The sequence below is a fragment of the Panthera pardus genome, unplaced genomic scaffold (genome assembly GCF_024362965.1).
Source record: "Panthera pardus isolate Hobbes unplaced genomic scaffold, ASM2436296v1 HiC_scaffold_17, whole genome shotgun sequence".
In the NCBI taxonomy this organism is placed as follows: domain Eukaryota; kingdom Metazoa; phylum Chordata; class Mammalia; order Carnivora; family Felidae; genus Panthera; species Panthera pardus.
Window position 1 is genome coordinate 101,062,798 of NW_026526732.1, and position 21,270 is coordinate 101,084,067.

The 21,270-nt window shown below is 50.7% G+C and overlaps 1 protein-coding gene across 1 annotated transcript in view; it reads left to right on the plus strand.

The window, feature by feature from the left end:
* TRAM2 (translocation associated membrane protein 2) overlaps window positions 1–21,270 on the plus strand; it is an 83,837-nt gene that overhangs the window by 57,275 nt on the left and 5,292 nt on the right. Inside the window, exons 3-10 of the mRNA XM_019457403.2 lie at window positions 6,647–6,756; window positions 7,262–7,378; window positions 13,804–13,862; window positions 15,032–15,116; window positions 15,681–15,751; window positions 18,548–18,652; window positions 18,916–19,059; window positions 19,903–20,066. Coding sequence (XP_019312948.1) covers window positions 6,647–6,756; window positions 7,262–7,378; window positions 13,804–13,862; window positions 15,032–15,116; window positions 15,681–15,751; window positions 18,548–18,652; window positions 18,916–19,059; window positions 19,903–20,066 — 855 coding nt within the window. The remainder of the gene's footprint in view (window positions 1–6,646; window positions 6,757–7,261; window positions 7,379–13,803; window positions 13,863–15,031; window positions 15,117–15,680; window positions 15,752–18,547; window positions 18,653–18,915; window positions 19,060–19,902; window positions 20,067–21,270) is intronic.

Here is a 21,270-nt window from a genome sequence, read left to right on the forward strand (position 1 = left end):
TCAAAACAGCCAAGGCTGTTATTGATTACTCTAGCTTTCTTTTTAAACTGTGATCAGAGATCAGCCAAGCAGATGCCACTTTGGATGAGGGCTGAGTAACTCGTCTACAGTTGGAAGATCATTACTGAAGGTACTTTCTTCCAAAGCTAGAGTAATGCCTACAGAAGGGCATATCGACATACTCCATGGGGGTATGTAGGAAGGAGACTCCCAGGATGTTGCTATTGGAAAGTTGCAGGGGTCCTGTTGCCTGGGGGTTACACACTGGTGGCCCATGGTCACCATGGCCCGGCAGGTCCATTTTTTCTGGTCAGTCTGGTGTTGGCCCATAAAGTGTTTTTTAAAATTTTGAATTTGTGCGCAGTGTCTTTAAATCAAGTGATTTCATGTAAAGATCTCTTTCTTTGCTTCTGGAATATCGAGAATCTGGACACACTGGGCTGTATCCCTCCCACGGCCTCCATATCTGAGGAGCGACTTCCCCACTCCTTCTTCTCCCCCCGGGGGACACACGCTGTGCAGTTTCCTACAGTTACCGACTCCCCTCCAGGGTGTCCCTGACAGCGAGACTACCTGTCAGTCACTGTGTGTTCCACTTTTAACTGTTCTTTTAGTAAGGTGGAGAAAGAAGAACGTGTCCCTCTCTCAAAGCAGAAATGTGAATGATAGACCAAGAAGGTGCGATGGTTGAAGGAAGTCAGTGGGAAGCGTACTGTGGACGTGCAGATATTCCCTGGGTAACCAGCAGACCTCTGTGCCAAAAGGTTTTAGCTTACCACACCCAGACTGCTTTGCTCGTTTGGGTTACCCACCTGGTACCTGTCGGCATTTTGCTGCAACTCACAACCAGGGTGGCCTCCCTGGTCTAATAGCTCAGAGATGTGTTGCAAGTTACTTTTCAGAAAAAATTATACTAGGTTTCTGCCAAACCATTGCCAGCCTTTTTGAGAGCTCATGCAAGACAGGGGCAGTGCTTGAAGAGCAAGAACTCCAGCCTGGGTCCTGAGAGGGTTTGTATTAGAATTAATGAGCAACCAAAAAAAAAAAAAAAAAAAAAAAAAAAGAAAGAAAGAAAAAGAAAAATCTGCCGGAAACAGGGATTTGTTTATAGCCTCCTGGAGGAATACTTTGTGTTCACAAAGTATCCACCCAGCCTCCATGGCTCTGTGGAGAGCAGAAAGGGCCAAACCAGTTCACTTGCCTGCTTTGATCAAAAGTAGGAAAGTAGCAGATAAGGGGAAAGCACCAGAGATCATGTGTATGAACCAGAGCATGTCTTCTCAGTATTTGTGGATGCTGCTACCCGTTACGATTGTAGGTGAAAGACCTCAAAGGAGCAGATTATCACCAGTAAGGATGTGGGGCAAGGGGAGGGTGTCAGTGGCTTGTGTTGACCCTGAGGTGGCATTGGGGGGCTGGGCTGGGGTGCGGAAGCCCCTGGGGGACCTGAGGATGGCCGGTATCCCTTACCTCTCTCAACCCCGTGTTGTCAGCTGCTCTCCTTGCCCATTGAGAACCACTCCCTATGGCTGGCCCGTCCCCCACCTCTATGTGGACGTGTCCTCTCCCCATCGCTGTGCCACCATCCGAGTGCAGGGCACCGACTGCACTGGGCGCTGTGCTCAGGTCCCTCAGAGCGAGGCTTCTGCTCCCTCTTATTCCCCCTCAGCCTTCAGTCCACCTCAGAGCACTTCTCACATGTGGCCACTGGTGGTTTTTTTTTTTTTTTAATTATATAGAAGATGAAATTTGTGATCTTTACCATTTCTAAGTGTTCAGTAGCTGTTAAATGCATTCACATTGTCCTGCAAGTGATCTCCAGAATCCTATTCATCTTGCAAAACTGCAACTTTGTAGCTATTATACAGCAACGCCCCATTCCCTCCACAGCCCCCACCTAGCATTCTGGTTTGTGCCTATGATTTTGACTACTTCTACCTTATAGGATGGAATCATCCAGTATGTCTTTTGTGATTGGCCTATTTCACTTAGTATGATATCCTGTAGGTTGATCTGTGCTGTAGCATGTGACACGATTTCCTTCCTTTCTAAGGCTGAATAGTGTTCTGTTGTATGTGTATACCACATTTTGTTTATCCATCCGTCAATAGACATTGGGGTCATTTCCACCTTTGGCTATTGCGAAAAATGCTGCTGTGAACATGGGTGTACAAATATTTCTTTGAGATCCTGCTTTCAGTTGTTTTGAGTATATACTCAAAAGTGGAATTGCAGAATCATGTGGTGACTCCATTTTTAATTTTTTTAAAGGGAATATAGTTGACATACAATGTTGTAATAGTTTCTGGTGTGCAACAAACATAGCGAGTTGACATTACACTGTGCTCATCACCAAAAGTGTAGTTACTGTCACCATATGACATTATTACAGCATCACTGACTAGACTCCCTATACTGGACTTGTCATCTCCATGGGTTACTTTTAACTAGTAGTGTAGGCTTCTTAATCCCCTTCACTTATTTCACTCATCACCTACCCCCACTGTCTGGCAACCAGCCATCTGTTCTCTCTATATAGGAGTCTGTTTCTGTTTTGTTTTTTACATGCCACATAGAAGTGAAATCATAAGGCATTTATATTTCTCGGACTTACTTTACTTGGCATAATACCCTGTAGGTCCATCCATGTTGTCTCGAATGGCAAGATCTCCTTCGTTTTTATGGCTGAATAATATCCCATTATATACATGTATATACCACATCTTCTTTATCAGTGGACACTTAGGTTGCTTCCATAATGTGGCTATTGTTAATAATGCTGCAGTAAACATAGGGGTGCAGTAAACATCTTTTCGAATGAGTGTTTTCATTTTATTTGGGTAAATACCCAGTAGTAGAATTGCTGGATTGTATGGTATTTCTATTTTTAATTTTTTTGGGGGAAACTCCATACTGTTTTCCACAGTGGTTGGACCAATTTACATCCCCACCAACAGTGCACAGGGGTTCCCTATTCTCCACATTCTCACCAACAATTGTTATTTCTTGTCTGATTCTAGCCATTCTGACAGGTGTGAGGTATTCTCTCATTGTAGTTTTGATTTGCATTTCCCAGATGATTAGTGATGTTGAACATGTTTTCATGTGTGTTGGCCATCTGTATGTCTTCTTTGGAAACCTGTCTATTCAGGTCTTGTGCTCATTTTTAATCAGATTATTATTGTGTGTGTGTTGACTTGTATAAATTCTTTATATATTTTGCGTATTAACCCTTTATTAGATCACTTGCAAATAATCTCCTTCCAGTTTGTAGGTTGCCTTTTTGTTTTGTTGATGGTTTCCTTTGCTGTGCAAAACCTTTTTATTTTGGCGTAGGCCCAATAGTTTATTTTTGCTTTTGTTTCCCTTGCCTTAGGGGATATATCCAGAAAAATGTTGCTAAGGCTGATGTCCAAGAGATTACTGCCTATGTTTTTGTTTGTTTAGGAGTTTTTATGGCTTCAGATCTTACAGTTAGGTCTTTAATCCATTTTGAGTTTACTATTTTTAATTTTTTAGGAACTACCATACTGTTTTCCATAGTGACTACCATTTTACAGTGCATAAAAGTTCCAATTTATCTACGTCCTCATCAACGCTTGTTATTTTCTGTTCTTTTTCATTTTTTTTTTTTTAAATTGTAGCCATTCTGATGGATGTGGGGTAGTTTCGATTTGTATTTCCCTAACAGTAATGATGGTGAGCACTTTGTCACATACATGTTGACCATTTGTACATCTCTCTTTTTTTTAAAGTTTATTCATTTTTGAGAGGAGGGGAGAGGGGGCAGAGAGAGAGAGGGGGACAGAGAATCAGAAGTAGGCTCTGTGCTGACAGCAGCAAGCCTGATGTGGGGCTCAAACTCACGAATCGTGAAATCACGACCTGAGCGGAAATTGGATGCTTAATCAAGTGCCTCTAGTTGTATGTCTTTTTAAGATAAATGTCTGTTCACATCCTTTGCCCATTTTTAATCTGGTTGTTTCAGTTTTTTGGTTGTTGCTGTGTTGTAGTTTTAGCCTCTGTAGTTTTTAAGTATGAGAATTTTGTGCACATCCACTAAGCTCCAAGAGGGCAGGTCTGTGCCCATCCTTCATGGTCTTCTCCCAGCACCCAGAATGGAGCTCTGCACATGGTTTATTTGTTGATGAAAAACATGCATGTGGCTCTCAACAGCGAAGGAACAAAAGAATGTATTAACTCATGCACTGATTCTTGTTTCAAGAGGGGTCTAAGGCTATGGTCACGTCTCTTTGGAACCATGGTATTTGGGGGTGAAGAATAACAGGTGACCCTGAATGGGCCTTAAAGAAGATAACCCAAAGTCTTGACAGGTGTTATTTCACTACTGTTAGACTATACTTGAGTTTAAATCCCATTTTTTCTAGGGATGCTAGTCTTTTTTTAAAAAAGTTTTTAATGTTTATTTTTGAGAGAGACAGGGTGCAAGCAGGGGAGGGACAGAGAGAGGGAGACAGAGAATCCAAAGCAGTCTCCAGGCTCTGAGCTGTCAGCACAGAGCCCAACGTGGGGCTCAAACTCATAGACCGTGAGACCATGACCTGAGCCGAAGTCGGACACTTAACCGACTGAGCCTCCCAGGCGCCCATAACTCGTGATGCTGGTCTTGATGGAACTCTGAGTGTGTTCAGTTATTTTATAGTTTCAAAATATACTACAATTGAACTTGTCTCCTCTGGTCCTCCATTCTGAAGGAGGCTAGGAAAGTGTCATTGCAGCCATCCTCTTGGCTCTAGTGCCTTCTCCACCGGCCAGTGCCTGACTCCCCCTCCCAGCCCTCAGCCCCTGGGTGGGCCAGTCCCCCTGTGTTGCCCGTTGTCTCACTGACAGCCCTCTCCGTCTCTCATCCTGCTTTAATTCAGGCCTCCATGCTTCCTTATTGTGGATCCGGAGGCAGCTCCCTGACTGGTGTCTTCACCTCCAGGCACGGCGCTGTTCACTGCTGCCAGAGTAAACTTTCCAAAACCCGTATTTTGTCATTTGCCTGTTGGATTTGAATTCTTCCATGTGTCCCATGTTGCCCCCAGGACAAAGCCCACCCCCTTTCACGCGGTGCCCAGGCACTCAACAGGCGCTGTGGTCTCATTCCCTGCAGCCTGTGCAGACACTACCTCCTCAGCCTAGATGCCCCCCTCCTCCCCCCCGTGCTTCTCCCCAAGTTCCGGTGTCCTCCTGTTCACCCTGACCTGCTGCCCACTGCGCCCACCCAGCCGGGGTTGGGCCCTGGCCTGCCGGGGCCCGCTGGGACGCTCTCTTTGCCTCTTGGCCCCACGTGCCTGTCTGTAGGGTAATTGTACGTTTACTTATCCGTCTCCTCACCGGTCTGTGTGCTCTGAAGTCCGGCCAGTATCCCTTATCTCCACACTCCGGCAGTTAGCCCAGTGCCCCTTACAGAGTAGGTTTTTGTGGAAAGGAGGAGGGAGAGGAAAAAGGCAAGTCTGTCTGATTCCAGAGTTCACATGCTCGCTGCCCTCTCCCCACTCAGCGCCATGGACCATCCCGTTCTCTCCGTCCCGGGAGGCAGAGGGGATGGTTTGACTCCCTGGGTGACCCAGTCAGCTCTGCTTCGCTCCGTGGCCACCCCGAAACTCACCGGCCCTGGTCCACCTTCTGGTAAACGCATCCTGGCAGAGACAGATGACTCATGTGTGTGCGACTCGGCGTGAGCACAGCACAGCTGGAAAGGCAGCCAGCGAGTTGCTTGGTGGAGCCAGGGGGGCGTTTACAGAGCAGCAGAGACCCAGCGCGGGTTCATGAGCCCTTGCAACCCTAGCCTGCTAACTGGAACAAAAGTATAAATCCTCCTCTGTCCATGGAGAACGAGGCCGCCACAGCAGGGCTATACAAGGCTTATTACATGTCTGGGATGCTAATTTATTACTATTAAATAATATTTTAATAGACTGCCACTTATGGCATGTTTGCCATGGGTGTAGGCACGGTGATAATCCTCTTGATACAAATTATTTCATTTAATCCTCACACTAGCCCAACAACAGAAATAATAACAAATATACATATGGCACTTGCTATGTACTAGATATTGTTCCCTGCACTTTGCTTTGAAGCTGTCTGATTCTGAGGGAAACCTTACGATACAGGAACTGCTGTTACTCTCATTTTACAGATGAGGAAACTGAGGCACAGAAAAGTCACATATAGAGGTGCCCCAAAGTCACATAGGTAATGAGTGAGCTGTGATATAAACTCGGGCTTCTGAGTCCATGCTCCTAACCGCTACTCCATGCTTCCATGCTGAAGACGACAGTCCCATCTTCCAGGGATGGAAATTGTGGCTCAGAGAGGTTGGTCACTTCTGTATAGTCGCACAGCCAGGGAGCAATCGAGATGGCTTGTCTCTTATCCTGGCTCCTAACCACTGCGCTGTCCTGCCCAGATGCAGGAGATGTAGTCATCACCATTTGTGCTTGGTTCTCCTTAATCCTCCCCATTGGCACTTACCAAGGGCGATGCCCACGGGGTGGGTAGGATTCTAGGGAAAAAGGTTTCTTCCAAGTCTAGGGGTACGGCATGGCGCCTTCTGCTTCAGAGATCTCTTCAGTTTGGGGTCCCAGAGCATTTCCTCAGCCCGGGGATGCTGACATGGCTTTTCTTACCTCCACAGATAGTGAGACTGTGCACTACCACTATGGGCCGAAGGATCTGGTCACCATCTTGTTCTACGTCTTCATCACCATCATCTTGCACGCTGTGGTTCAGGAGTACATTTTAGATGTGAGTGATGCTGTCTGGATTCTGAGATCACAAGCCGGGGAGATGCGGTGGGCAGAAGGGCCTCGCCTTAGAGGACACTGCAGCTCTCTGCCCCTTTCCCTCCTAATCTGCATGCCCTGATTGGTCCTATTGACTGGACATCCATTGTGACACACTGTGGTTTCTGTCCCCTCTCACAGCCTTCTTAGTGCATGGGATGCAGCGTTTACTGCATGAGGGGACAGCTGCCCGAAATGGCAAGACACAGTGCTTATGGGTCTGTCATATGTGGCCTGATTGTGGGGTGTTTTCTTTACATCTAGGCTGAGGACCTCAATCTGGCCACTTTCTCAACATGCTTGCCTTGAACTGAGCGCTCCATGCACACAGCAGGCTTACACTGAATGGCCTGAGCCATGGCCGCTTCAGACTGCTATCCTTTCAAGGGTAGAAAATGGGAGTTTGAAGCCGCCCATTACGAATGCACCTGCATATATTAATATGCAGGATTCTCTTTATTCTTTAGAAAATCAGCAAACGGCTTCACCTCTCCAAGGTGAAACACAGCAAGTTCAACGAATCTGGACAGCTGGTCGTCTTTCATCTCAGCTCTGTGGTATGGTGCTTCTACGTGGTGGTGACGGTGAGTGGCCCCGGGGACCGCTGAAGCACAGGGCCTGGGCTTCCAGCAACGTATCTCTTCTCAGATGGCTGATAAAATGACCGTGAAGGGCTAAGCAGGGAAGGAAAAGAGTCAGGAGCAGTTTGTAAAAGCTTTGAGCAGTTTCTTGGAACTACGACTATTTTTGTATCCTCATGGTAGGAGAGAGGGGCCAGATGGTATAGATGCTCTTTTAAAGCTGCAGAGAGCCCTCTTGTCCAAAAATAAACCCTTGTTATAGTTATTCTGTGATGCTATGATAATGGTACCATACCTCTACACAGCACTGTATCATTTGACAGTGTCCTCCTACCAGTGCTATCCCATGAGATGAGTTGTTTGTTTATTCTGGTCCCCATGTTGATAGATTGATGGCATCCAAGATCAAATTTTGCAGTGTCCCCATGGTCATGTGGTTCTGAGGTGGCAAGGACCAGACTGGGACCTAGGAGTCTGGTTCCAAGTTCAGTACGCTTTCTGTTTTACCACACTGGCCTCCTGCAAGCATCCCCTCATCCGCACATCAAATCCTGTGAGAGTCAGTGCCATTCCCACAAATGCCTGGGGGACCAGACAATTTATCTACCTCTCCTTTCTACACAATAGGACTCTTATTTCAAGCAGCCTTTGATACACCAGAATTCCTTACTAGCAAGGAATGCGGACAGTCCTTTGGGGTTCGCTGTAACAAGACCTGGCCTGTGATGCATGAAAGTGTTTAATTAGAAGCCCCCCACCCCCACGTGAAATAACTCCTGTCTGTAACTTGGTCCCTTTTTCTAGAGCTAGAGTCGTCCTGTGAGAAACACAGGCCTAGGGCTTGGAAAATTCAGCAACCCTGTGATCTCTAAGTTCCCTTCCCTGCCTTCTGCTGACCTCTCATTCCCTGCCTTCCGCTGACCTCTCACCCCCTTCCTCTTCCTTCAGTGACAGTGATGAACTTTCACATCCTAAGGAACTCTCTGCTTCCAGAGCTCAACGCTGAATTCACGTTCTGAGAGCAGGAGTCTGCATGTCCTTGTGTATATTGCTTGTATGTCTCTTATCCTTTAATCATGGAACCGTTTCCTAAACAGAACATTAGGAATTTTAAATGTAGGACCTGAGGCTTCTGTCCTCTTGAGCAGGACTGCCATGTTATACTGTCCCCAGAGGGAAAGATGTGCAGTGTGGCCCATATGAGGAGCGTCCCTTAATGTTGCACAGTGTGTGTCCGGGCCCCTTCAGGTCTAGGTAATGCTGCCTTTCAGACTTCTCCCAACCTCTCGGTGTTTGCCCGTGGAGTCCCTCTGCTGCTTTGAGGCTGAATGGCCTCAGCGTCTTTCAGAAGAAACATTGCCTCGTCTCTGAATCACTTCTACCCCTCCTACTTCAGCCCCAGATATTCTCCTGGAGCTGTGACACATTTAGACCAGATTCTGGAGGCCAAAAGCCATGTTATGTGATGTCTCTTCCAGTGCGTTAAATGCTCAACTGCTCTTTGTTTCTCTCAGGCCTTCAGGGGCTTAAAAATGATGCTCATTAGTCTGACAGCATGTAGCACTTTACTTGGGGAAGCTCATGACAGGCCTTTATTATGGTGACAGCCAGTTCCCCACTCAACATCTTCAGTAGAAAGTGGGGGCCATGGGGACCCTGGAAAGCTCCAGTGACCCCCAACTCCTAAGAGCACCATGCCGCTCCTGGCCCTCCTCTACTCCCACTGCACCATCCTGCAGGGAATAAAGATGATTGAAGAAGAAGGGAGGGTAGTTTTGTAAAAGGAGTGAGAAATAGCTAAGTGTTTCTTAAATCCTATTTTTCTGTTAGGATGAAATCTTCCTTGGTTCTTGTCTTCTACTGTCTGCAGTCAGTTCATCAGGTCCTGTGAACCCCACCTGCAGTTTGTAAAAGCTTTGAGCAGTTTCTTGGAACTTGGTCCACAGCAGGTCCTGTGAACCCCACCTGCAGAGGTCATTGAGGTTCTATCCATGCTGTAGCCCGGCCCACCAGTTTCCACAGGGGAGATTTTGGCCCCTGGGGACATGGGGCTGGCGGGTGGAGCCCAGGAGTGCTGCTGAATGTCCTGCACCACACAGGGCAGCCCCCACCACCGAGAATTACCCAGCCCCAGATGTTGGTAGTGCCAAGGTTGGGAAGTCCTGCTCCACAGTCCAAACCGCCATTACCTCTTGCCTGGACCACTGACCATCGTCCTTCTAGATGGAGACGTTTCCTCTCTCGTAGCCTCCCTCCACAATCCGTTTTCTTCTGCTTACCCAGACAGGTCCTTTTAGAACATAAATGAAGTCCTGCACCCTTGTGTAAAAGCCCTTGTCCCTCTTGCAGCCAGTTAAGCCATTATCTTCCTCGCTCCTGTGATCTGGGTCCCACTATTACCTCTGCTCCTCTACCTTTCCTGGCTGTTCCTGATTCTTGCGCTTTGCGGGGGCGGTTCCTCTCCTCACATGCTCCACCCCCTGAATCCCACGGCCGCCCACGGCTGACTCCTTCCCATCTGAGTCTCCACATAAATGCCATCTCCTCAGAGAACCCCCTCCCCCAGTTTGTACTGCATGCACTACACCCATTGCTGTGACGTTTTTCTCATTCATGCATATATTCCGTGCTGTCTGTCCCACTAGACCCCGAACTGCTTGTGAACAGCCTGCATGCTCACAGAGTCTCTAGTGCAGAGCCCGGCAGGTACTAAGTGCTCACTAAACAGTGGTTGTGAGACTGAGGGGGTAAGCAGCAGTTACGTCTTCTTGCTCTGGCCCTTAACTGCTTTTAAAATAACAAGTCAATTGTTTTTGTAAACTTCTAGATGACCGTCTATTACATAAGAAATACGTAAAAGGTTTTTTTTTGTTTTTTTAAGTAAAAAAATTGCCCCAGATCCATCCCCCTAGAAGTAACTGGTTTTGGGCAGTGGGGTTTGGACATTTCTCTCTGCATTTATACAAGCAGAGTGATGAGAGTGTGACTGGACCGACCAATAATTTATGAAAAGATCAACCTCCTACTGTTAACCTACCTATGGACTACTTCCTATTGATTAGAAAACACAACAAAACATGAGCACTCTATAGGGGAAAGCAGGGCGGGCCGTGTTTGGTCTCCATGCCGGCTTCCTGGGGATGTTTCCCTTCATGTTTTAAATCCTGAAGTCTGGTGCTCCTTGAGAGCCTGGTATGGGGAATGCTCTTCACCCTGGACTGATTTCCTGTTAACAGACTGGCTACTCAGAGCAGAACTTTAGTACATGATTGTTTCTGAAGGACAAACGCTATTGGTATGTCTGAATCTAGGTAGCAACTGTGGCTGTGTTATGACTGGATTCTGCTGTTTCTGTGGTTCTGTTTGTCCATTCACCAAAAAGGAAGGCTGCAGGGCAGGGGTGGGGGAGGGAGAGATTGCTCCAGTTCGCTCAGGCCTCACTTAGCTTGTAGGTTAAGGAGATAACGAAGGATTTCAAAAGTTCCCAGGCCCCTCTGCCAGTGCCTGATGGGGTCTGGGATTCAGAGGCGGGTGGGGTGCAGGTGCTGGCTCTAGCCCTCTTGGCTCCCCATGATCTCAGGTACATGGCCTGCCAGAGCTCTGAGGGCACCCCGGCCCCAGGCCGCCCTCAGGCAGCTGCCTGGCCCGAGGTCTGGAAAAGGCTGTTCTCAGAGCGGTGAGTCATTTTCCTCCGACTCCCCCACCCTCCCCCCTGCATACCCTCCCTGAACTCCCTGTGGACTGGACATTCACAAGCAGGCAGCATTTTTCTGGGGAGTTTTCTTTGCTTGTTGGCTTAAAAGTTCTGACCTCCTTGTCTCCTAAGAAAAGGCGCCAGGCCAAGGAGGTTCATGTTTAAAATCACAAGATCATCTGGACTTTTAGGTTTTTCTCCATGCTGCTTCTCTTGGGCGGCCTCTTTTTGGGCAGAAGTTTTCCTCCCACCTCAGTCCCAGATGTACCATTTTCCTCCTTAAATGCATTGCTGCTTCTTCCATCATGGTGCGTTCTTACCTCTGATTTCCCTGGACTGAGGTAGAGAGTGGAAGACCATATATATGACTGTGTGCCTGGGTCCTCATGAGCAGCAGAGAGGGAAGGCAGAGCCCGATAGCAGTGGTGTGGCAAAGTGCTCCTGTCACCCTCCAGAGGCCCCGGAACTTTCCATCTGTGTGTGACTGAGGGAGGAGGCAGTGGTAGGAAGAAAGGACTGGGAGTGAGGCTGTGAGGGGTTGGGGAGAGACCTTTTCCTTCAGAAATGTTACCATGACCACACTGGTGCATGTGGCCTGACTGGACCTGTCACTTTGGTCACTGTGCTAATGGGGCCCCAGCTTGTGGGCTGGGGGCTGGGGACTATACCTGAGATGTCCAAGGTAATGTAGTGACTTGAGGGTGGGTAGGTCAGGCCTCACGTGGAAACACAGCTGTGGATCCACGAGGCAGTAAGTCAAGTGTTTGTCCCTGGACCACGTTGGCTTTGAGCACTGCTAACGCCCTGATCTTAGTCCCAGTGTGACATTTGAGTCTCGGTCTCCTCATCAAAGCCGCCAGCTCAGTTTATTTTCTGACTTACTGAGGAACTGGGCTTGAGGTTATTGGGCCAGGAGGTTGGTGGCCCAGCTCAGATTTCACCTATGCTGCTGAAAAACCATCTCATTTCAGGAGCTACTTCCTGTCTTTTCCTTTATTAGCCTGTTTGTGGAATGGGGTCATATTGATCTAACCATCTCTGAGTGACAAATAAGAGCCTTGTTTTTTCCCTCAGAAGGGAGAAATCACCTAAAGCGTTCATCATTGATTCATTCAACCAACAAGTGTTTATTGGATTCCTGTAACATCAGCTGACTCTTGCTCATGGTGGATTGTTTCCTCTTATGTTTTGTAATTTTGGATTGTAATCTCCTCTTTAGCAAGATTTTAATGCATGAGAATCCTGTACATCCTTGGATGAGAGTATGTCCCAATGGTGTCACAGTAGCATTAACACTAATTTCTTAGCTTGGTGGTTCCTGGACCATAAAAGTGGTTATAAATTTGAACTCCAAACCCATCTGAAAGTGAACCCAAGGTTACAGATTTTCAAGGGCTAATATATTTTAGTTTTCATCGTGAGCACAGGGTGAGCAAACAGCTTCTTTATCTCCTTTTATTGTTGCCAGACTATAGTCGACCCTTTCTCTAGTCTAATCCAAACTAATGCAGACTCTAATCTAACCTTCTCTTGAAGTTTGTAGCCATTGAGGGGTCCTGATATTTTTAAAAATTTTTTTCAATGTTTGTTTATTTTTGAGAGGGAAGGAGAGAGAATGAGAACAAGCGGGGGATGGGCAGAGAGAGAGGGAGACACACAATCTGAGGCAGGCTCCAGGCTCTGAGCTGTCAGCACAGAGCCCGACATGGGGCTCAAACTCACTGACCGTGAGATCATGACCTGAGCCGAAGTTGGACACTTAACCGACTGAGCCACCCAGGTGCCCCAGGGATCCTGATTTTATACAAGGTCTTGGGCTCCAACTCCCGAGGCATCATCTTCTGTTCCCACATGGGCATGACCACCCTGGCCCAAGAATAGGGCCTTGTGGGCTGCCTCAGCCTCCCCTTACTGCTTAGGCTTTTAGCCTTCTAGCCCTTTTGAATTCCAAAGGTTTTCCCTTTCTGGTAAAAACTTTTTGAATACAAAAGAATTAGTTGTTAGGTTTCACTCAGCATTTCTAGATGTTTCGTGATGGGAGGGTTTTCAGGTTACCTCGCCCACTCTGTAATAGGCCCTGGGCTAGGTGCTGGAGGTGTAAAGAAGGGCATGATGAGACCCATGAGCTTGCAGAGTAATGGAGATCTCTAGCAATGATGACCCAGTGTGGTATGTGTCACACTTACAAGGCCTCTGGGGTGAGGCCTCCCAGGGTGGCCTGTGCGGTCCTGCATTCTTTTTACTGCCAGAGTTGTGAAAAGCCAAAGTAGGCTTTTCATTTTTCCAGTGGATGGTGATTCTAGAGGTCACGTGCTTACTCATTCTACAAGCATTTCCTGAGTACCTTCATGCCAGGCATCATGCTAGACACATAAACATGAGCTATCACATTTATTTCTAACAATAACTCTGGGAGGGTATTTTTGTCCTCATTTAAAGATGACCCAACTGAAGCTTAGGGAGACAAGCTTGCTCAGAGGCTAGAGCCAGTAAGTCCCAGATCCATGTCCAGACACAGGTCTTCAAACCCCAGAGTAGAGCATTTTCACAATAAAAAAGCCAGTTGAAGGCCGGGTGGCTCCCCTTCAGAGAAGGCCTTCGTTTTCACGTTTCCTGTATCTTCCTCTTCCTGGCAGCTGGGGATTGGATGTGCCCCTGACCCCTAGGCCTGCCCAGGGCCCCAGCGGGTCTCATATCCACATCTCTAAACACTACCTCTTCTTGCCCACTACAGGAAGGATATTTAACAAACCCAAGAAGCCTCTGGGAAGACTACCCACACGTGTACCTCCCGTGAGTATTCTCATGACTTGGTCTCCAGGGAGGAGCAAGCTGGTCCACCAGCTTCCCCACCCCAGAGAACTCCAGACCAGCTGGCAGGAGGAGCAGGTTGCACCCCGAGCCTGTGGGGGCCCAGTATTGTAGATGGCAGTCTCATCCGGGAGCTGCTTCCTCCTAGGGCGCTTGACTGGACAACCCCCAAATGAAATGTCTTCTGCGGTAGCCCCCGTCACGGAGCGGGTGTCCTAGCTCAGGCTGCTGTGCCAGGACCCCGTAGGCTGCGTGGCTTATAAACAACAGAAACTTCTCACAGTTCTGGAGGCCGAAAAGCCCAAGATGAGGACGCTGGCAGTTTTGGTGTCTGGTTCATAGATGGTTGTCTTCTGGCCGTATCCTCATGTGGAGGAGCAGAGAAGGAGCCCTCTGGGGTCTGTTTGACGAGGGCACGAATCCCATTACTGAGGTCCCCGTCCTCACTGCTAGATCTCCTCCCAAAGGCCCCCACCTCCTAGCACCATCACATTGGGATTCAGGTTCCAACATAGGAATTTTGAGGGGACGCACACATTTAGTCCACAGCAGGCACCTAAATGGTCGGAAGATGGATACGCAAGCGGAGCATCTCCGTAACGCTCTCTGGGCTTTGTATGTCCTTGGTGACCCGCGCTCGTGCACCACACACGGTCCGCCCAGCCTCGCGTGGCGGGTGCCCTTCCAGAGGCAGCACCCCCTTCCCCTCCTGCTCTGTGCTGCCAAGACCCCAGAAGGGCAGCACCAGGTCTGCCTCCCACAGGACACCCTCCCTGCCATTCCTGGCCACCCTTCGGAACCACAACAGCACAGGGCTAACAGCTGCACGAGGATCCTCCTTTGCTTAAATCTGTTCACTCTTCAGTATATTGGTGCCCTGTCTTCCTTGTCCTTGCTCAGCCTTCCCTTCTCCAAGCCGAAGAACCTTCCTCCTCTGTACTCTTTTCACCATTTTTGTTTCTTTCTGTGGACTCCGTGTCCCATTAAGTGGTCCCGTATGTGGAGCAGGGTCCCCGGGTGTGGGGCCTCTCTCCCGCAGTCCTGGCCCAGCTCGTCCCACGGTCCTGGGCCTCACCTTTTTGTCCTGTGTTTTGCGAGCACCTGCAGGGATAGTCTTCTACCTCCCGTGTGACTCGTTTCCTTGTCTCCAGCTTCCAGGTGAAGTTTTTCTACCTGTGCCAGCTGGCCTACTGGCTGCATGCACTGCCTGAGCTGTACTTCCAGAAGGTACGGAAGGTGAGTACTCGTTTCCCCCTTGGAAGGTACGTGCCCTTCACTCCCCTCCTGCTCTTCCCAGCCTCCTTCCCCTGAGCCTTCCTCCAGAAGCCCAGAGCTGGGTGGGGACAGGGGACGTGTTGGCGGGTTGAGGAAAATGCTGAGCCAGTGAAGTCTCCACAAAGATCTCCCTGAGAGCAGGCCACCAGCGGGTCTCCTGCTGCCCACACTAGACATGTGGCTTTGGGGGAGGTCTGCCTCTTGTCTTCCGGGTAGTGGATCAGAGGTTTTTGCCTTTCCCAGTCTTTTTTTTTTTTTTTTAAATAGTCTTCCTCTGAATTATTTCCAGAAGCCCTGTTCCCCAGTCCCTGTCTCTTCTTTCTCAACCCAGCCCTGCCACATGGACCTGAAGCCAGCACCTCGTCCTCTGACTTCCCAGCAGCCTGGTGCATGGGCTTCTGGTGTGACCTGGGGACTGTGTCAGAGCAACCTGGCCTGCTGCCCTCTCCCCGCCCCTCTGTACCTCCCCTCTGCGGAGAGGAGGTGGGGATGAGCACATTTACTGCCTGCTTCTCTTGTTTGCAGGAGGAAATTCCCCGCCAGCTCCAGTACATCTGTCTGTACCTGGTCCACATAGCTGGAGCATACCTCTTAAAGTGAGTGAGATCCCAGAGCCCGTCACATTTCTGTGCCCTTTTATATCCATGCATCTCTCCACACATTCAGTTAGGAGGCGGTTACTGCACACCTTCTGTTTGCCAAGCACCGTGCTAAGACCTGGGGATACAAAGGCGGCGATTCCCTTGTCTTTAGTGGTTCATGCTCAGCCTATTAGGAGTGACAGCAGAGGCACAGGTCAGGACAGCTTAGTGAGATGATGGCTGTGCTACAATATGGGTCATCTGCCGTGGGAATCCAGAAGAGGGACTAACGCAGCCTGAGACAGAGCCAGGGAAGTCTTCGAGGGATGCTGGCACTTGAACCGTGCCTTTGAAGTCAGAGGAATGGCCATGGTGTTTGGCCTTGAGTGTCTTTTACAAAAAGAATCCTACTGATGAGTAGATATATCGTTGCTAATTTGGAATTTTCCTGAGCTTTATCCGAGCAGGATAGGAGAGCACCCTGTACTTTCTCTGGGCTGACGTTTTAAGGGTTTGTGATGTATAACTTTCTGCTAAGCTGCTTGGAGGTCCTTGGGCCTGTCATCTCCTAGGCCCTCACAGCAGGCTTCCTGTGAGGATGACGGACCTGGGGTAATGGAATTAGGAGGATGGCAGCTCTCAAATATGCTCTTATCCCTGGAAGCGTGAAATAGCATCGACACCTGGATGGGTCCTTGGAGGCCAAAGCCTCTATGGTGGGACCAGCCTTGCTCTTGTGCTGCACCCAGCAGTGTGTGGTGAGGACCAGGGTGAGAACCTTCAGGCAGGACCATGTGGAAAGAGAGCTTCTTGCTACTTGTCGGGTCCCTGCTGTATTGTCAGTGTTCCTCCCAAAGAAAGGAGATGCTCTAAGATCTGCTTTTCCCACAGCTGATGTGTCCCACAGAAGGAGAAGGGCAGGTGTCAGACCCTGTTTGGGCGAGTCCTGTCATTCTTGTTTTGGGATGAGGATAGAAGCGAGAGGGCAGGGAGCAGCAGGCCCTCCAAAACGAGGCCCATTCCCTTTCCAGCGATGCTGGTGCAGCCGTCTCTCTGCTCCTGTAAGGACCGTGGCCTGGCCTTCCTTTGCTTCCATCCTTGCTGTGGTTTTCAGAAGTGAGTGTGGGGACAGGAGAGACCCCCTGACTACAGGATTTCCCAAGAGAGGCAGACCTTTGAAATGCTGAATGATTGTAGAGCCTTGTTTTGGTGAAGAGCTTGACTTTTAGAGGCCTTCACTTGCTTGACACGTACCTGAGCTCCTCCTCTGGGCCAGGCACTGCTCTTGGAGCCGAAGTTACCCCTGGGTGAAGTCAGACCAAGGCCTTGTTCTCCTGGGGTGTCCAATCTAGAGGGAGTCAGACAATTAACAAGAAAATAGCTTCCTGTGTTGGTAAATGCGATGAAGAAAATACTAGGGGCACCTGGGTGGCTTAGTTGGTTGAACGTCTGACTCTTGATTTCTGTTCAGGTCATGGTCCCAGGGTCATGAGATCAACCCCTACATTGGGCTCCTCATTGGGTATGGAGCCTGCTTGAGATATTTTCTCTCTGTCCCTCTGTCCCTCTGTCCCTCTCTCCCTCCCTCCCTCCCCCCCTCTCCCCCTCTCCTTCCCTCTCCCCCTCTCCTTCCCTCTCCCCCTCTCCTTCCCTCTCCCCCTCTCCTTCCCTCTCCCCCTCTCCTTCCCTCTCCCCCTCTCCCTGCCCCCCTTCCCTCTCCCCTGAGATATTCATTCATTCATTTTGCCTTTCTCTCCCTGTCCCCCTGCTCCTCTCCCCTGCTCACTAGTGTACTCTCTAAAACAATAAAGTAGGGTATTGTAACAGCGACTTGTCTACGTGGCACCTTTGTCGTGGGGAGGGAGGTGACTCAGGTTGAGGCAGGTATGATGAGAGTCAGGCATGTGAAGATCTGGGGATAGAGCTGTGTGGGCAGAGAAACAGCAGGTGCAGAGGCCCTGAGGTGTTCGTAAAGCCCACCGTGGCTGGAATGCAGAAAATGAGTTTTGACATGAGGTCACTGGGCACGGTCATATTGGACTTTCTAGGTCACGTGAAGACCTTGGGTAGTGCTCCCATCATTCTCTTGACCATCCTCAGGACCCAGTGACCACCCCACTGGATTCTGCACTGCTTTCGTTTTGTTGGGTGGAATTGGCCGGGCCCTTCATTAGCACAGCCTGTGGGGCTGCTCCCACATTTTTTTATTGACTGCCTGAAGCCCTGCATGTTCAGCAGGGTCTGCAGTTTCCCTTCGCGGTCTTTCTCCATTTGAGCTACAGTTGACATCTGTAGCAAACTGCCTAAGAAAGCTGGTAACGCCACCATGCCTGGAATTGAGGGGAGGGGGTGTCTGAGTGGGTGCAGATTTTTATGAGGTGGGTTCAGTAGCACATCTCTTTGCATTATGTTGAGTTTTGCTTCTTCTTGTACCTCTTAGCTGTGAAGACTTGGATAATGAAAAACCAGACGGGAATCCTTTGTATTTCTGTGTACAAAGCTCAGTCACTTGGTCTGAGCACCTTTTATGCACTGGGTCCTGGGCCCGGTAAAGAATGCATGGTGACTGGTGCCGTGGAGCCTAAGTTAGGTTCACTGTGGGAGCGGTGAGGGGCCCCTGACCCAGACAGGACAGGCGGAGGCCTGGGGGATTCAGTATTCTGTTAAAGGTGTGATGGCAGAACTGAATCCTGTAGGGTGAGGAGGGCCAGCCAGGGAAGGCTGGCGAGGAGAGCAGAGCCCAGGGTGCGGGGTGCCTCACGCTCTGTAGCTTCCCAGGGGGGAACTGTGAGGCTTGTCCGTTTCTCCCAGCCTCAGCCGCCTGGGCCTGATCTTGCTGCTGCTGCAGTACTCAACTGAGTTCCTCTTCCACATGGCTCGACTCTTCTACTTTGCCGACGAGAACAACGAGAAGCTGTAAGTAGTGTAAAACAGGCTGGCCCACTCACAGTGCTGTGGGCAGGAGCCTCCCATGAGGCCTGGCTGATAGTGCCCCTTCCTGCAGATGGAACCCCAGGGTTGTTTTTTTGGAGTATCTTACTCCAGAGATCTCCTCCCTCAAACACCCCGATGCGCTACCTTCACACCCTCTTTCCACTTGGCGTTGCTTCTGGAGAAGTGGGTGAAAGCTCCCTCACCGGCCCTAAAGGCTGCCGTCCCTTTGCCACCTCCATGAGCAGGTTTAACGCCTGGGCTGCTGTGTTTGGGGTCACCCGCCTCTTCATCCTCACACTCGCCGTGCTGGCCATCGGCTTTGGACTCGCTCGCATAGAAAACCAGGCCTTTGATCCCGAGAAAGGAAACTTCAACACCTTACTTTGCAGGTGAGTTGGGAAAAAGCCCCCGAAGATAAATCAAGGCTCCCTGAGTGCTGCCAGGAGCCTCCTGAACTTGGCACAACTTCAGAAGGTCAGGGGGCAATAGACCCCCGGGGTCTCCCGCACACTGATGTTTAGCTGGAGATCTGTAGACATCAGGCCTGAGGGGAGAAGGAGTGCCAGCCTTCTGCCTCCAGCAAAACCATCTCCACCACCTGCTGGGACTCTAGTCGAGGTTCCCAAGCAGGAATCCCCTCCCCCTTGTCCAGTGCTTCAAGTGCATGATAGGTGACCTCTCTAGCCCCTCAGCTGATCATTACGGCCACGTGTGCTCAGCAGCGCGGCCTGTGGCCTCCCATAGTAGCAGGGAAAGTGGGGAGGAAGCCGTTGTGTTCCCATGTGACCCTTGGGCCTGGGAGGGTGTGTGATTGATCCATTGTTGCTCAGCTTTTAAGTGGCATTCTAAATGAGAAGCCACTCTTCTAGAATTATTCTGCTGTATTGTAGTTCAATTCAGTTGAATTCTTTCAGTATATGTACATGGAGCTTAGTCATGTTGTTTGTTGTGGGTACAGAAAAGACAGGCCATGGAGGCAGTGACTCTGGAGCTGGATATGCAGATGTCCCCTCCTCCTCCCTGGTGTCCCTAGACCCCATCTCTTTGTCACCAGCCCTAAAGTGCACTAGAGCGGAGACCGGCACCGAACCACACGCCCTCCCTCGTGCGGGTGGCAGGATGGGGGCGTGCTGGCGCCCAGGGTGATGACCAGGGGAGCTGTGGGGTTCCTGCCCTGGTCTCCCGCTCTGCCCTGAGGCGACTCCCGAGCCCACCGCCCTGTCCCTCCGCAGGCTCTGTGTGCTGCTGCTGGTGTGCGCTGCCCAGGCCTGGCTCATGTGGCGCTTCATCCACTCCCAGCTGCGACACTGGCGGGAATACTGGAATGAGCAGAGCGCCAAGCGGAGAGTCCCAGCTGCCCCCAGACTGCCAGCCAGGCTTGTCAAGAGGGAATCTGGTGAGTGCTGGGCCCGTGGGCAGGTAGACACAGAAGTGGGTCTGGGATGGGTGGGGAGGGGCCTGGGCTCGGCTCCTCCACCTCCACCCAGACCAGCCCTGCTGCTCCCCTGTCCTTCCCTGGGGCCCTGGGTCCTCGGCCCCTGCCGGGGCCTAACTGGCACGTGGCTGGGTGTGGGCCAGGGACACTTTGTGGGTGAGGCTGGCCGCGGTGGGGCAGGGCAGCAACTGGCTGGGGAGCTGTGGCCGGAAGCATGTCCTCGAAGTGGCTTCTGAACCCCAGCCAAGATCTGCCGCCTGTTCCCTGTGCGGCCCAGCAGCCCTGTCCTCACCTGCCCTCTTGCTCCGCATCTCGGCATCCCCCGCCTCCCAGGCCGCTGGCTCCTCTCCTGTCTTCAAGAATGACTAGGGGCGATACAGTGCTGGGTGGGCGGAAAGGGTGGGATGCCCGCTTTGCCTCTGGCCCTGGCCACGCTCCAGTAACTGCCCGCCCCTGCCAGGTCCCAGGCCCACTGGCAGCCCTGCACGTTCTGTGCAGCCCGGGGGCCTGTCTGCACCGGGCTCTGTTCCCTGACTCACCTGCCTTGCTCCAGGTGTGGCCTGCTTGGCAAGGGCTCCCGTGTGTTTGAACCAGACACGTGCGGGGCTGGGTGTGACGAGTCAGGCCTGGCTGGGAGGGGATGTGGGGCGTGAGGCTGCAGCCAGATTGACTTTGAGCAAGCACATGGAGGTGTTTTCCACAACAGTAAAAAGCACAGTTTTTTTCTGCCAGAGGAGTATCAGGCCTCTGAGTAATGCCTGTCCCTACAGCGTCTCTACCTCCTCCTTTCCACTCTCCCTTCCCAGGGAGTGGTCGCGGAAGTGGGCTGGTGCCCTGTGGGGGAGAGAAACTGAGGCCCCTGGCAGCGTCTGTGCGATTCCACCTAGGATCTGGTTCCAGCCTGAGGCCTGGGCGAGCAGGCGGGCGGGCCCCGGCCTGTTCCTGGGTTACTATATGTCATCCCAGCCGCCTCCTGCTAAAGGACAGTCAGAGACCAACCACCTTTAGCAGAGTCACGTTGAGGGGAGCAAGGGCCTCCTGGGAGCATCTACTGGTTTCCCGTCTTGGCAGGAAGCTGCAGCCAGGCATCCCCTTGGCTGGTCCCCATGTGCAAGCTCGGCCCTCACGGGCCCCTCTCCTGTTCCAGTCCAGGCAGAAACACCAT